This window comes from Mandrillus leucophaeus, unplaced genomic scaffold, assembly GCF_000951045.1.
Source record: "Mandrillus leucophaeus isolate KB7577 unplaced genomic scaffold, Mleu.le_1.0 Scaffold121, whole genome shotgun sequence".
NCBI lineage: Eukaryota > Metazoa > Chordata > Mammalia > Primates > Cercopithecidae > Mandrillus > Mandrillus leucophaeus.
The window spans coordinates 6478644-6494375 of NW_012100432.1; the positions used below are offsets into that span (position 1 = coordinate 6478644).

Sequence of the window (15732 nt, forward strand, 5' to 3'; positions counted from 1 at the left end):
AAAAAAAAAAAAAAAAAAAAAATAAAATAAAAAATTATTAAAAATAAATATTTTTATAAATAAAATTTTATTGGAAAACACCTACACCCATTCACTTGCATCTGGAGTCTAAACAAATTAATTGAAAGACAAAGATTGTTACAATGGATAAAGAAACCAGACCCAACTATATACTGTCTACAGGAAATCAAATTTAAATAGAATGCCATAAGTAAGTTAAAAGTAGAAGTAGGGGAAAAGACATACCATGCATAAACTAATCAAAAGAACAATGGAGTGGCTGTATTAATATCAGGCAAAGTAAGTTACCAGGGGTAAGAAGGAACATTCCATGGTGATAAAATGATTAATTTGCTTAGAAGATATAGCCATGCTAAATGTATCTGCACCTAACCAAAAACCTGAATATACATGAAACTAAAACTGATAGAATGGAAAGGAGAAGAAATGAACAAACTCATATATATAGTTGCAGACTTCAATGTTCTTCTTTCATTAAACAATAGAATAAGTAGCCAGAAAACCAACAAGGACATAGAAGAACTGAACACCACCACCAACCAACTGGATCTTATTGACATTCATAGAATACTTCATCCAGCAACAGCAGAATACATATTCTTTTCAACGGTACACAGAATAGTCATCAAGATAGACCATATCTTAGTTATAAACCAAATGTTAAATTATTAAAAGAATTAAAACCACAAAAAAAAAAGCCCCCTGACCATAATGGCATTAAACTTGAAATCAAATACAGAATGATAACAGGAAGATACTCAGAAATTAAACAACACATTTCCAATAATGTACGTGCCAAAGAGGAAGCTTCAAGGGAAATTAGAAAATATTTTGAACTAAGCAAAAACAAAAATAGAATAAAGGTCTCAGGTCAACAATCTGAGCTTCTACCATAAAAAACTCGATAAAAAAGAGAAACAAAGATCCAAAGCAAGTGAAGAAAGGATATAATAAAGATAACAGCAGAAATTAAAAACAAAGGAACAATTGAGAACATGAATGAGCCAGAAACTGTTTTTCCTAAAAAATGAAAATAAAAAAAAAATAAACCTCTAGCCAAACTGAAAATGACAAAAGTAGAAAAGACACAAATTGCCAATAATCAGGAATGAAAGAAATAATATTATTACAGACCTCACAGACATCAGCAGGCTAATAAGGGGAATCCTACAAACAACTCTATAGATAAATTTCACAGCTAAGATAAAATGGACAAATTCCTCAAAGCCATGAAGTACCAAAACTCACCTATGAAGAACAAATGATGTTGAAACATTTGGACCTCCATATGCAAAAAAAGAACCATAGCCCATACCTCACAAAAACTAACTCGTAATGGATCTAAATATAACATAAAACTTTAAAAGTTCTAGAAGATAACACAGAAGAAAATCTTCATGACCTTAGATTAGGCAAATTGTTCTAACATGTGACACTGAAAGCATGATCCATAAAGGAAAATGGATAGATTGAACTTCATCAAAATGAAAAGTTTTTGCTGTGCAAAAGACAGTTGAGAATGAAAAGAATAACAGCAGACTCTGAAAAACTATTTGCAAACCACACGTCCAACAAACTTCTATCCAGAACATAGAAAGAATTCTCAAAACTCAGCAGTAAGGAAACAAACACAGGAATGAATAAATGGGCAAAAGATTTGAGCAGACGGTTCACTAAAGAAGATATATAGATGTGAAATAAGATGTTCAACAACATTAGTCATTAGAGAAATGCAAATTAAAATCCAATGACATATCACTACACAACTATTCAAATGGCTGTTTTTAATACAACATGAAGAGCTGATGAGAGTGTGGAGCAATAAAAACTCTCAGTTATTACCAGTGGGAATGTGAAATGGTACAGCCACCCTGAAAAAGTTTCCAATTTCTTATGAAGTTAAAATATATTTACCACATGATCCAGCACATGGTATTAGTATTTACCCAAGAAAAAAAACTTGTATTAACATGAAAACTGATACATGAATATTTACAATAGCTCTATTTATAATTGCCAATATTGAAAACAATCCAAATGTCCTTAAGCAGATAAATGGATAAACAAACTGTGGTACAACCATACAATGGAATACTACTGAGCAGTAAAAAGGGACAGACTAATAAAACATCCACCATGTGGATGAATATCAGAGACACTGCTGAGTCGAAGAAGCCAGGCTCAAAAGTTTACATACGGTATTCTGTTTATATGGCTTTCTAGAAAAGGCAAAACTGCAGGGACAGAGAATAGAGTTTCTTGGAGGAATGAAACTGATTGTGATAGTGGCTACAGAAATCTACACATGTGTTAAACTCTGGCAACTCTAGACTCTCCAAAAAGTTAGTTTTACTGTATGTGAATTTTTAAAATAATAAAAAGCTGAGTGGACATACCCTCCTAGGTACTTAGAATGGCAATTCCGGAATTTGTGTCTACATACATATGTGTAGGCTGAGCTTTTGAACCACACTGGTAGACTACCACACTCTTCCAAACTTGCTGATCAAGGGCCTAACCCTTTGTCAGATAATTTCATCGCATAGGCCTTCCACTTGTGGTTAAAGAAAGCTTAATGCATTTTCTGAAAATGTCTAAGAACCATTTCCTGTTTTAACTCTTACATGTGACTTGATGCATAAAACACTCTATATGTCTTATAAATAAACCCAGAATAGTTAGAGTTCATTTATAATCTATTACATGGAATATCAATTATCCCTTAATAAAAAGTGACTTTACATATCCATTTTTTTAATTTGATAGAAATATAAAATCTGTGATTAATTAAATTAATACACAGAGAATGTTGCTATTGCAGCCTTTTATAATTATGCTTGTATACGCTAGAGAACAATAAAGAACTCTGCTCCTCTGTTCCACTTCTTTTGCAGGTAAGCAACTACATACATACAGACATTCATTTGTTTCTTTTTTTGCCCACTTGGCGGATGATCAGCCTCCTCCACTGGCCAGGGCCATCTGCTGGTCATGCCCATTTGTGACAGTCATGATGCTCCCTTTTTTGTTTGAGTCAGGGGCTGTTAAATTGCCTCTTTCACTGACAGGTAGCTCCTTCACCACTAGAGAGGGTAGGTACCACCCCTTACTCAAAGACAAGCCAACCAGCTGGGCTAGCCAAGTTAGCCTGGGGTCCGTTACTCACTGTATGGTTTATTATTTATTATTTATTCATACACCCACTCATGCAAGACAGAATGAGATTCAAGATGGCTTATCATAGGCCATCAAATCATCAACACAATAAGATCAAATACAACACACATAGCATCAAACACAGCCAGATAGAAATGATGAAGGGAAAATAAAGACAGAAAGAAAAGTTAAGCAAGACAGAGGTAAAGTTGGTATGCAAGTATGCCCTAAAGCTCTTATGCACTGGCCATATACAGACCACCAGTTTATCTCTGATCTCATGAGAGCCCAGAGCAAAAAGGAAAAGAATGTTCTGTTACAGATTTGCAGTATTCTCCAGGGAAGAACAAATCCCTTGTTAGAGGACACACATCTTTTAAACATGAGAGAAACTTCTCCCCATAGCCTCACATAGGGTAGTGGGAAATGTCCTCAATAATATTCCTAAAATAAATAAAATAGCAAGTTAGTATTTCACCAAAGAGCAAGTCAGAGGAAATCTACATGGGATGAAAAAGCACCCGATGGCTTCAGTTTTCTGATAGACTAGTCTGAGTTCAAGGAAGAAATTTAAACTAAAGCGTTGTTTCTCAAACTTCCCCACTGAAGTACCTCCAGCAACAGAGAGCACCCCCTAAAAAGCATGAGGTGCGGCCCACGGCAGCCTACCATACACAGGGAATTTCTATGACGCCTTATTATTTACCTTAAGAAAACATGTCAATTTCTTATTTATTCCATAATGTATCTGTGCCTGTTTTCCTGTAAAACAGTGTTTTAAGTTGCTTACTATTGGGGTGGCAAGGTGCAGGAGAGTTTCCTGACTGCCTTAATGAGTGCTTTAAGTGTGCCTGTTTCTGGAAAGTTAACTGAATTGAGTGGCGCTAACACGGGTTCATCCTCCTGTTTCTTCTTCCTTGTTAGTGGATGATACCTCAAGAACCCAAACCCACATAAATAGGTGGCTACAAATACCAATCGCTTTCTCCTGAAGTGATTTATTCTTACACCCACTCATGCAAGAGTGAATGAGATTCAAGATGGCTTATCATGGGCCATCACATCATCAACATAGTAAGGTCAAATACAACACACATAGCATCAAACACAGCCAGATAGAAATGAAAGTCAATCAGGAAACAAGATGAAGGGAAAATAAACACAGAAAAATAAGTTAAGCAAGACAGGGATAAAGTTGGTATGCTCTCCTAAAGTTGGCCTCCTCTCCTAAAGCAGAGCTTTAGGAACTCTGCTAGAGTGAAAACTTAGGAGAGCACCAAGAATGACCCCAAGAAGATGCACAAAGTCTTCAGGGTGAAATGTTGACATGTGTGTTCTTCCTGAGAGTTCATCTCTGGGGCCATAGGAGAGATCTGCCAACTAGCACAATCTCATTCACAGTTCAGAAAACTCACTGATGAGCTTCTTTACTTTGCATTAATGTGATGATTTTCATCCCTGTAAATAAGAGATTTCTAAGAAAGATGTGATATGTATACATGGTTTAAAAAAAAAAGCCTCCCTAATAAACACTGAAACAAACAAATTAATGCAGAAAATCCATCTATTCTGAAATTTTAAAAGGTCCAGCCTGCGTTAATTTGAATAAGGACACTGAAAGCCTTCATCCAACTAAAACAAAACAAAGCAAAACCCAGCCATGGCAATGGTAAAAGATGCACTCCAAGACATGCAGTGAATGAGATGGGAAAGGCTACTTCACCTGGGTGGGAAGATAATTGAGAAGATGTCACAATTGTACCAGACACCTGTCATTGTTTGGGCCATCCATTGTCCAAGCCCTCTCCCTTCACAGTGGATGTAGTGCCCTGCTCCCACTGGAAGGCCTTCCTCAGCTACCCTCTGACAGACAGTACCAGTGTTGTGCCAAGCAGCTTCTCACTCCAGGAGCCAGAGGGGTCAGCAGTGTGTCCCGCAGTTGTGCCCACCAGCTGCAGCAGGCAGTGTGAAGGAACAGTGGTGGCTCTCTGGCCAGATTGGGCCTCTAGCTCTCCTCAGTCTGGAGAACTGCATTCTTTCCAACAAATCCCCATTTTGCTAAAGCCGGCCAACATTGGTTTCTGTTGTTGCTACCAAGAACTCTGAAATAACAGGCATGACCCCTTGTGCATTTAACACACAACTTTAAAACATATAAAGCAGAAACTATTGGAAACAGTCACGTAAATGGACAAATCCACAAAATTTGCATGGACTTTTTCAGAAATCCGTGGATCTAATTGATTTTTTAAAGCTAAAGCAAAAAGAGATCCAGAACTAAGCTGCCCAACACAGCACAATGGTCAGCAGCCACTTACATCTATCTGAATTTCAACTTAAGCTAATTCAAATTAAATAAGATGGAAAAATCACTTCCTCAGTCTCACTAGCCACATTTCAAATTACTCCACACCATGTATGGCCAGTGGTTACTCTATTGGACAGCACAGATTACAGAACATTTCCCTCATCACAGTGAGTTCTCTTGGACAGCACTGGTATCAAGGATTTAAATAGCATAATTAGCAACTTAAATGTCATAGAAATATAGAACCTTATGCCAAGCAAACAAAACCTATACCTTCCTTTTAAATACTTATAGAACACATACATTGACTAACCATAAATTACAGCAAAGAGGCCAGGCATGGTGGCTCACGCCTGTAATCCCAGCACTTTGGGTGGCTGAGGTGGGCGAATCGCCTGAGGTCAGGAGTTCGAGACCAGCCTGACCAACATGGAGAAACCCCGTCTCTACTAAAAATACAAAATTAGCTGGGCGTGGTGGCACATGCCTGTAATCCCAACTACTAGGGAGGCTGAGGCAGGAGAATTGCTTGAACCTGGGAGGTGGAGGTTGCAGTGAGCCGAGATCAAACCATTGTACTCCAGCCTGGGCAACAAGAGCGAAACTCCGTCACGAAAAACAACAACAAAAAATTAGGACAAAGGAAAATCTCAATATATTTCCCAAAATAGAAATTATAGAAGCAATATGTGCTGTCCATAATGCAATTAAATTAGAAGCATTCAGTGAAAGGGTAGTCAAGTGCACATGCGTGTACTAACACATACACTCAGCTGGAGAGGTTAAAACATTTTCCTAAGTAAGTCTTGGGTTAAAGCAGAACTTAGGCCTGAGATTGCAAACTATGGAGAAATTTGAACTGCACCAGAAATCTTCTAAAAAGAGGTACTCGGAAGAAATTTATAGCCTTAAGTGCACATGTTAGAAGACATTGAAATATGAAAAAAAAGGAACTAAGCATCCATTTCAAAAAGATAGAACAAGAGAAGATAAAACAAGCTTGGTTCAAATTAATCTGTCTCTAGCACATTTCAAAGTTTTTGGTTTGAGGTAAGAGGTCTAGCAGAATTCCCTAGTTTTGGCATTGCTAGTGTAATCATTGGGTTACTTTATTTTATTTATTTTTTATTTTTTTGAGATGGAGTCTCGCTCTGTCGCACAGGCTGGAATACAGTGGTGCAATCTCAGCTCATTGCAACCTCTACCTCCTGGGTTCAAGTAATTCTCCTGCCTCAGCCTCCCAAGTAGCTGGGACTACAGTTTGGCGCCCCCACGCCCAGCTAATTTTTGTATTTTTAGTAGAGGCGGGGTTTCACCATGTTGGCCAGGCTGGTCTTGACGCTCCTGACCTCAAGTGATCCGCCCACCTTGGCCTCCCAAAGTGCTGGGATTAGAAGCGTGAGCCACCATGCCCGGTCAAGTGTAGTTGTCTTTGATTGGATTATAATTCCATCCATAAACCACCCCTCTGTGGCCAGGAGGAATGTAGTACTCTGAGTCAGCCAATGGGTTATTTTAAATAAATTACACTGAAAGACATAAAACATTTCTCCCACTCCCAAAATTGAGAAATATATCATGCTGCATGATTAGAAAACTGTTAAGATGTTACCTTTCCCAATCTGATTTATAAATTTAATAAAAATCTAATCAAAATCATACAAATTCTGTTTTAGATTTTTGGTTGGTTTTTACTTTTAGAAATTTCACATTATATACCAAATTAGAAAGAATAATACAATTAAGCCAATCTGACCACACCAATTTCAACAATTTTGCTGTTCTTATTTCCAAACATACTTTTTTTTTCTTCTTTTTACTTTTCTTTACTGGAGTACTTTAAAAAAAATCTAATAATTAGGTCATTTTATCAAAAAATACATTAATATCCATCTCTAATTGGATGGATATTTTAATATACCTACTGTGCGAAATTCACACCTATGCACATAATCCCTTACTATTGTCTGATATACATCCCAGATTCTAGACTTTCTAAGACAGCTTGTTCCATGTGCTTCTTCAGAGCCTGCTTCTGCCACGTATCAGTTGTCAATCCTGAGGCAAGTTAACTAGCTTTTCTGGACCTGTTACCTTTTCTACGAAATGGAGAAAATAATAAATCCTTCGCAGATGATTGTTCAAAAGACTAAATGAGATCATACATTTAGAGCACCTAATACTATCCAATAAATAGTCATTATTATTAACATAACAGATTCTGATATAAATAGAATTACTTCTAAAAACAATTTATCCCACTTTTGATGTTGCTGAGATTGGTTAGTGGGTTCAAGTATATTTGGGGATTGGGGATTTATTTCATTAGGTTTTGGAGGAAACAAATTCTGTAATCCAATGTCCTGCCAGTTTTCCTCAAAAGTTCCCACTTTTTCTCCAGCATGTTTGTGATACATACCCAGGTGTGAGAAACATCGTCTTTTTGGCCAGGCACGGTGGCTCACGCTTGTAATCCCAGCACTTTGGGAGGCTGAGGCAGGCGGTTCACAAGGTCAGGAGATTGAGACCATCCTGGCCAACATGGTGAAACCCCATCTGTAATAAAAATACAAAAATGAGCTGGGAGTGGTGGCAGGTGCCTGCAAATATGTGAAAGGGTTGAATAACAAGGCCTAATGAACACGTGGAACACCACAGCTAACAGCTACAGGATATGCATCCTTTATGAGCACACGCAGACCATTTTCAAAAATTGACTTCCACATGCTGAAACCAGGCTGGGCACTTTACACACATTATGTTCTTTAGTTATCATAAAATTGTTACATAGGCATCCAAGCTGGAAATCTTCCGTTTGTCCCTCCACACTCACCCGCTACCCTTCCCCACCTCTCGCTGTGTCCTTCCAGGATGGCCTCTACAGACAGCATTAACGGTTCCTTTCCTCTCTGGCTTCTGGTTGGTTCAGTTAGCAGGAGGAAAGAGCAGGAAATTATCAGGTGGAAAGAAAGGAGAGTCAGGGTATATTGTAAACATTTAAAATTTTATGTAGATTGTGATGCTTTGACATCTTAAGAGACCTTTCCGCTTGGGGAATGATTGCCCTCCCCAGGCTGGACAGTCCTTAAGGACAAGAAAGGGCTCTGCCTAGAGCACGTCTTTGCTGTGCACACGAGCCAGCCCAGAGCCACACCTCCTCTGTCTGGCCCCGACACCCTGAGAGACAGTGTGCCTCTGCCTTAGTCATCCCAGGGCCAGGCACCAGGCAACCAGAGACCACTCCTGTCCCAGACCACTCCTGTCCCACACCCACTGAAATTATTCAAATGAGCCAGTCCTAAGGTGTCCACTCTCCCCTGCCTGGACTCTCACCTTCCCCTCACACCTGTCTTCTGCCTCCTGCCTCTGGGATCTGTGAGGATAAGAAACCTTGCTTTCCTGAGCCTCTCCCTTGCCTGCACCTGACTTTCACATAAAAAGAGAAAAAATGCAGGGTATTTGCCCTCCCTGCTGCCTCCCTGCTGAGGATGGCTATGTCCGTCTTTCTCTGCCCAAGCCAGGTGCTGCTCCCCAGACAGGTCCCCTGTTGCAGCTCCAGTGCTCACTCCCTCCCTCGCCTTCCAGGTCTAGGGACAGTGACAGCTCCTTGCTGTGATTAGTCCTGGGTACTGTGCCATCCCCCATGGGCCTTCCTAAGCCCTGCTCACAGTGTTCTAAAGGTCCCTTGACTGAACCGTTCATGTTGCCCAGGTGGAGTGTGCTGTGTTTCCACAGGACCCCAGCTGACAGCGTCCCTATCTCAAACACAAGCTCGGAGGGCAGCGCTAGCCCAGGACCACATGACTCCAGCCACGCCTCCTCTATGGGGGTGGAAATAGGGCAGTTTCAACCCTTGTTCGCATCATTGCTAATCATTTGTATGGCATTGGAACACTTTTTCATCTGGAGACAACAGCATGCCCCATCAGAACTTCTTGAATACTTTTTGACTGAATTGTGAACGTGGCCTTTCTTCATTTCTTAGAAGTCAGGAACACTGTCTTCCATTTAAAGTATCTTTATTCAGTTGTTAATTAATTTTTGGTGCTTACATCCTGCTGTGATTTGAGTTTGTTCTCTCTGAAACTCATGTTGAAATTTGGTCCCCGGTGTGGCGGTGGGAGGTGTCTGGTCATGGATCCCTCATGAATAGATTAATGCCCTCCCTTGGGGGTGAACTTGGGCTCTCATAAGAATGGATTAGTTCCTGGGAGAGGGGCTGTTAAAAACAGTCTGGCGGCCGGGCGAAGTGGCTCACGCCTGTAATCCCAGCACTTTGGGAGGCCAAGGCAGGCAGACCACAAGGTCAGGAGTTCGAGACCAGCCTGATCAACATCGTGAAACCCCGCCTCTACTAAAACTACAAAAATTAGCCAGGCATGGTGGCACGTGCCTATAATCCCAGCTACTCAGGAGGCTGAGGCAAGAGAATTGCTTGAACCCAGGAGGCAGAGGTTGCAGTGAGCAAGATTGTGCCAGTGCACTCTAGCCTGGGTGACAGAACAAGACTCTATCTCAAAAAAAAAAAAAAAAAAAAAAAAAACAGTCTGGCTTTCTTGGTTTCTCTCTTTTACTCCTTCCCTGTCCCAGTGACCTCTTTGCAAACACCCACTCCCCTTCCATTTTCTGCCATGAGTTGAAACAGCCAAGGCACCCACCAGATGCAGATCCCCAGTCTTGAACTTTCCTGCCACCAGAATTGTGAGCCAAATAAATGTCTTTTCTTGATAAACTACCCAGTCCTAGGTATTCTGTTACAGTAACAGCAAGTGGACTAAGACATTGCCTTTTGGAGGAAGTTACTCAGTATGGTGCTGATGGCCTCTGAATTTAATACCCACATAAGATTTTTGTCTTCCCACTTTGCTGTTTTTCAGATCGCCATGAGGTTATCTCCAAAGAAATATTGGAACTGGACCCATGGGAAAACCAGTGGAATGTTGTAGCCATCAACGTCCTCATGCATGACAGCTATGATGTCTGCCTGGTGGCCAGGATGAATCCCCGAGACCTCATCCCCCCGCCTTCAGATTTGGTGGAAGAAGGCAATGAGCACTGAGGTGACCTTGCTGGAGGACCTCCCGCTGTGTCTGCAAACAAGGCCTTCAGAACGGAGAGGGCCCACAGCATCTCTGTCATGCCAGTCATATGCACTGCATGCGTAGTGGCCTGTGTGTGAAGAAGCAGTGTGTGCTGGGCACTGGGCAGGGAGCATGGGGAGTCTCCCTTCAGGGACTTCCCAGTCTGATAGGGTACATGAGACACTACAAGGAAGAGGTAATGATGGCCACAGGAGGGGCACAGGGCCACAGGAGGGCAACAGATGGAGGCTCTCACTCTGCTGGGGACTCACAAACAGCATTGCCAAGGAGCAGACCTTTGACTGGGGCCCCAAAAGGATGAGGAGGAAGCGGTCCCATGGGGGCAGTCGATGATGAGTTCATGGCAACAGCCGAGCAAGGGCCCAGACATGGAAAGCTCGTACCTGTCTGCAGCACCCTGGCTGGGCCAGATTGTCTGGGACACGGGGTTTGCGGTCAAGGCTGGAAAAATAGGTTGTAGCTAGATGACCAATGCCTGAAAGAATGAGGAGTTGGACCTGGTCTGTAAGCCAGGGAGCTGTCTCAAAATAGGGAGTTAAGGGAGACTTCTCTCTGTGCTCTGTTCCAGCTTCAGTCTTATAAACACTGGCCATTCTCCTTCAGAATCTCCTTCTACTGAAGCAATGCTACCCTGCCCAGCGCTAGCTGTGCTACCAGCCCCTAACAGCCAAGATACTCAAGCCAGACCACAGTGGCCAGAGAATCCTGCCCTGGGCTGACTCTGTCCGGGACGGGAATGTGGGGTTTTCTGTCCACTCCAGGTGGAGCCTGGTCCACTCCGGGGCTGGCAGGGGGTGTCCTGGAGTGGGCTTACCCAGGCTGCCTTTGTCCACCTCTCAGACACATATGACCTTCTGTAGGGTAGTCCTGGCTGAACAGGACTGGCCCAAGCCACCCAGCCAGGGACACAGCAGGCTCTGGCTGAGGACAGGGGAAGTAGCATCTCCTCCAGCTGCTGCTACCCCTGTGGCCCGGCCTGTGCAATAAAGATGGAGCCACCCACTTCAGCCCACAATTGAGCATAATCAGAAGACAGTCACTCCCAAAATATATGTTAGAAACAACATTTAAATGACACATGGGAAGTCTGTCTATCTTACTTCCCATCTCTAATTCTGGAAGCACAGTGGAGTCAATGAGTGCATCTTCATAGCTGTTCTTCAGCAACTTCTCCAAAAAGTTTCACATTGTACAAGGCTCTTTTGGAAGCAGGAGTGGTCAGTAAATTCAGAGGGAGACAAACCCTAAGTAGAGACAGCTTTGTTTGGTGCTGAGCTGTGTGACTGTGATGACCGCTAGCCTGTGCCCCCAGGTTCCAGCTGCCCACCAGGCAGGACAAGCAGGTCTTGCCAAAACTGGAGGCTGTTGGAAACTTATTTCTGCCACCAAGGAGAGGGACCAGGAGACCCAGCGTAGGCCCCAAGTAGGCTCGACTCTGGGAGGGTGGGGGCCCCGCCTTTCTCTTCACACTTGTGCCCCAAGTGCACTCACAGTACCTGGCATGTGGGTGACATTTTGGATGGCCAGCATGGGGCAGTGTTTCTCAGCCAGAGGGCCTGGGCCCCGAGCATGTCCAGGAATCTGAGTTAAAGTGAGCTTACTCTTTCCCCAGTGGATGGTCATGATTGATCTGTGCGTTCTTTTTCTTGATACAAAGATGTTCCTCCTAGCTGCTGTGTTGGCTGTTGGCGCCCAGGGTTGAGGATGGCCTCCGCAGGGCCTCCACTTCCCTGCATTCCTCTTCATAGAGTCACTGGGCCTACTCCACCTGCTAGAACAGTCCAGAAAGCTGCCGCATCTCCCTGGCTCGAGGAGGCCTTGTTGGCACATCATGGCACATCTCCTAGATGTTCAAGATCTGGGCTCCAGCCCCAGCTCTGCTAGTTAGCTAACCATGTGAACTCAGGCAAGATGACCCTTCTAAAGCCTCGTTTCCCTCATATGCAGAGTTGAAGGAAAATATTAATACATACTTTATAGGGTTGGTGTGAGGATTGAGTAAGTGCTGAGCAAAGTGTCTGTGAAATCCTGAAATAATAAGCATGTTTTAGCCGCTAGTATTATCATCACTGTCATTATCATTGCAGTCAGCACTTCCCAAAGTAAGGTGCCCAAAACAGACTCAGTGCTTTAGTGCAGTCCCTTGGGATTTAGGGGCAGATGTGCATATGGCTTGAGATGGTTCTTTTTTTCTTTCTTTCTTTCTTTCTTTTTTTTTTTTTTTTTGATGGAGTCTCTCTCTGTCGCCAGGCTGGAGTGCAGTAGCACGATCTCGGCCCACTGCAACTTCCACCTGCTGGGTTCAAGTGATTCTCCTGCCTCAACCTCCAAAGTAGCTGGGACTACGGGCACCCACCACCACGCCCAGCTAATTTTTATATTTTTAGTAGAGACAGGGTTTCACCATGTTGAGCAGGATGGTCTCGATCTCTTGACCTCGTGATCTGCCTGCCTCGACCTCCCAAAGTGCTGGGATTACAGGTGTGAGCCCCTGTGCCCAGCTGAGATGGTTCTTAATTTCCCATACCCTGTTGCTTGGCTCCTCCAGTTGGCAGCTGAGAGTCAAGCAAGGGTTTACTCAGATCTGAGGCCCCTAATGTCCTCAATGGACACATTCAGAGCCCTGCGGCAGCTCAGCAGAGACACCTGAGGGTCACACTGGGTGAGACCATCACCCGCCTGTGGGAGGCAAGATAAATGGGTAAACACCATTCCTGTCGAATGCGAGGTCTGGGCAGTGTCCCAGTGGAGCTTTCCAGAGAGTGCTGAGGGAGGACCGAGAAGGGGCATGACCTCTGCTGGAGCCAGGATCGCAGTGACCAGGAGCTGGCTTAGCACTGAAGGGAGGCAGGCATCCAGGGCAGGATTTCTCAAACTTCTTCTGAGGAATCCCTGAGGTCGAAACTGGTGCTTCACAGATTTCAGATGTCTGATCTTGATTTTTCTTTGATTCCATACAACAGATTGCTTGCCTGGGTTAGTGCCTATTTTAAGTTCTTGGTGCTTCTTGTCTGACTTCTGTATTTGCAGTTAAAAACAACATGGCCCTCCCCACCTGCAGCCAGATACCGTTAGAAATTCAGCTTTGAAATATATTCCCATCACTCCTGTTTTCACTTTAATAGAAGGCGGCTGCAGTACTGCACGATGGGCTCTTATAAAACTTCTACTATCTGCTAATTCTTATCTTTGTGACAGGATTGTTTGACACTGAGCAAGGAAACACAATAAGGAAGTAATTGGGATGCTAGGCTGGCAGAAGCCTGCAGCTGTCAACCCAGTGTGTTCAACACGGTGGCATTGTTCTCCCTGACTTCATGATGAGCAAATGCTTCACATTTGAACTTACAGAATAAATTTTTACTAATAAAAGATCACTTTCATTTTGTTTTTCACATTGCAGTCCAGGAGATGTTGAGGGTCCCTTGAGTTGGGGAGTGGCAGCCAGGGGACAAGCAGCAGCAGGCCCGGGGCAGGGCCGTGAGATGGCTGGGGCAGCAGGGGCATCCCCAGGGTGCTGCACAAGAGGGCAGCCAGGAAACTGGGGAGAGGCTGGGCACGGTGGCTCACGCCTGTAATCCCAACACTTTGGGACGCCTAGGCAGACGGATCACCTGAGGTCAGGAGTTCGAGACCAGCCTGACCAACATGATGAAACCCTGTCTCTAGTAAAAATACAAAAATTAGCCAGGTGTGGTGGTTCACACCTGTAATCCCAGCTACTTGGAAGGCTGAGGCAGAAGAATCACTTGAACCCAGGAGGCAGAGGTTGCAGTGAGCTGAGACCCCACCATTGCACTCCAGCAACAGGAATAAAAACTCCATCTAAAAAAAAAAAATCAAAAAGGTAGACACCATTCACAAAAGACCTGGAGGCCACACCAAGAGTTGGGTCTTTACACCCCAGCAACACGGTCTCAGGCAAGGAAGTCTTCTAAGAACATCATCCACAGCCCAGAGCCACTGAGCAGGGTGGAGCAGGCCCGGCAGCCTGGAGAGACGTGTACTGGGGGCCAAGGTAGGGGGAGGCTGGGCAAACCTGAGCAGTGAGATCAGAACAACAGTGTGGGTTGGGTGCAGCCCAGGATGGAGGATGTCTGTGTTTGCTGTCAGATTCAGAGAGCAGGGACAGGCCAGAATTTTGTTCAGAAAAGAATGGCCAGTCAGCCAAAATCAAAGACCAGAAAATCTTTCAGGGAGTACCCTATTGACAAGGGGACCTGCCTCTCCATCAGTGTTCCTAAAACAGAGCCACTACCCAGTGGCTTCGGCTGTTCAGCCTTGGCCCACCCGGGGCACCAAGAGACAGGAGAGGAGGCCCTGGGGTGTAGAGTCCTGTCACTCACTTTGTCTACCTAGCAGACAGTCGAGTGTGTCCCTGTTCTTCCTCATTTACAGACACAAGGACCCTGACCCAGCTTACATGCCCAGCACAACCCAGGCATAACAATAAACGTAACAATTCCTTTACCAGGGGTTAGTTAGACATGGCCATGTGGCACAATCCCGGCCAAAGAGACATAAAGGCAAGTTTGCAGAGGGGCTAGGGAAAGTTTCTCTCACCTTTGAAAGCGATGTTGAGGAAGAGATGGGCTATTTGCTGCTTAGCAAGTCAGCCTGCCCCCTGCACCTGCAGCCACCGCCCTGCAGTAGTAACAGAGGTGGCTGGAGACGGCTGCAGGTAATCCACAGAGGGGGACGGGCCCTGCAGCATCCGGGGCCTTGGTGATGTAATTGAACCACTAAACCAACCAGGTGGGAGGCTTTTTGCCAGGTGCTAATTGTTACAATAAATGTTTCTTATTGTTCAGGCCACCTGGAGTTACTTGTAGCCCAGCATTTCCTAAGTAGTACTCCAACCTTCCCCGACAATGCCATCTTCTCTTAGGATGGCATTTGTTACCCCTGCCAAAGAGGAGGACTCAGACAGTCCCTGGTCCCTGGGATGTCAGGTGACAAGGTTGTCATTCACTGCAGTAGGGTAGCTTCTTCAGGGCTACTGAAAGCTGATGGTTTATGAACCTGAGTCACTTCTTAGCTATTTATCCAGTATTGCTTTTTCTCTCAGATCTTCAACATATTTGTTTGTTTACTACAAGTCCCACCCGACACTCATTTTGGTAAACGTCTTATTGGAACACAGCC

At 43.9% G+C, this 15732-nt stretch overlaps 1 protein-coding gene across 1 annotated transcript in view; it reads left to right on the forward strand.

The window, feature by feature from the left end:
* KBTBD12 (kelch repeat and BTB (POZ) domain containing 12) overlaps window positions 1-13964 on the forward strand; it is a 77552-nt gene extending 63588 nt beyond the window's left edge. Inside the window, exon 6 of the mRNA XM_011971294.1 lies at window positions 10363-13964. Within this exon, the coding sequence (XP_011826684.1) occupies window positions 10363-10544 (182 nt within the window). The 3' untranslated portion in view covers window positions 10545-13964. The remainder of the gene's footprint in view (window positions 1-10362) is intronic.
* The last annotated feature ends 1768 nt before the right edge of the window (window positions 13965-15732 follow it).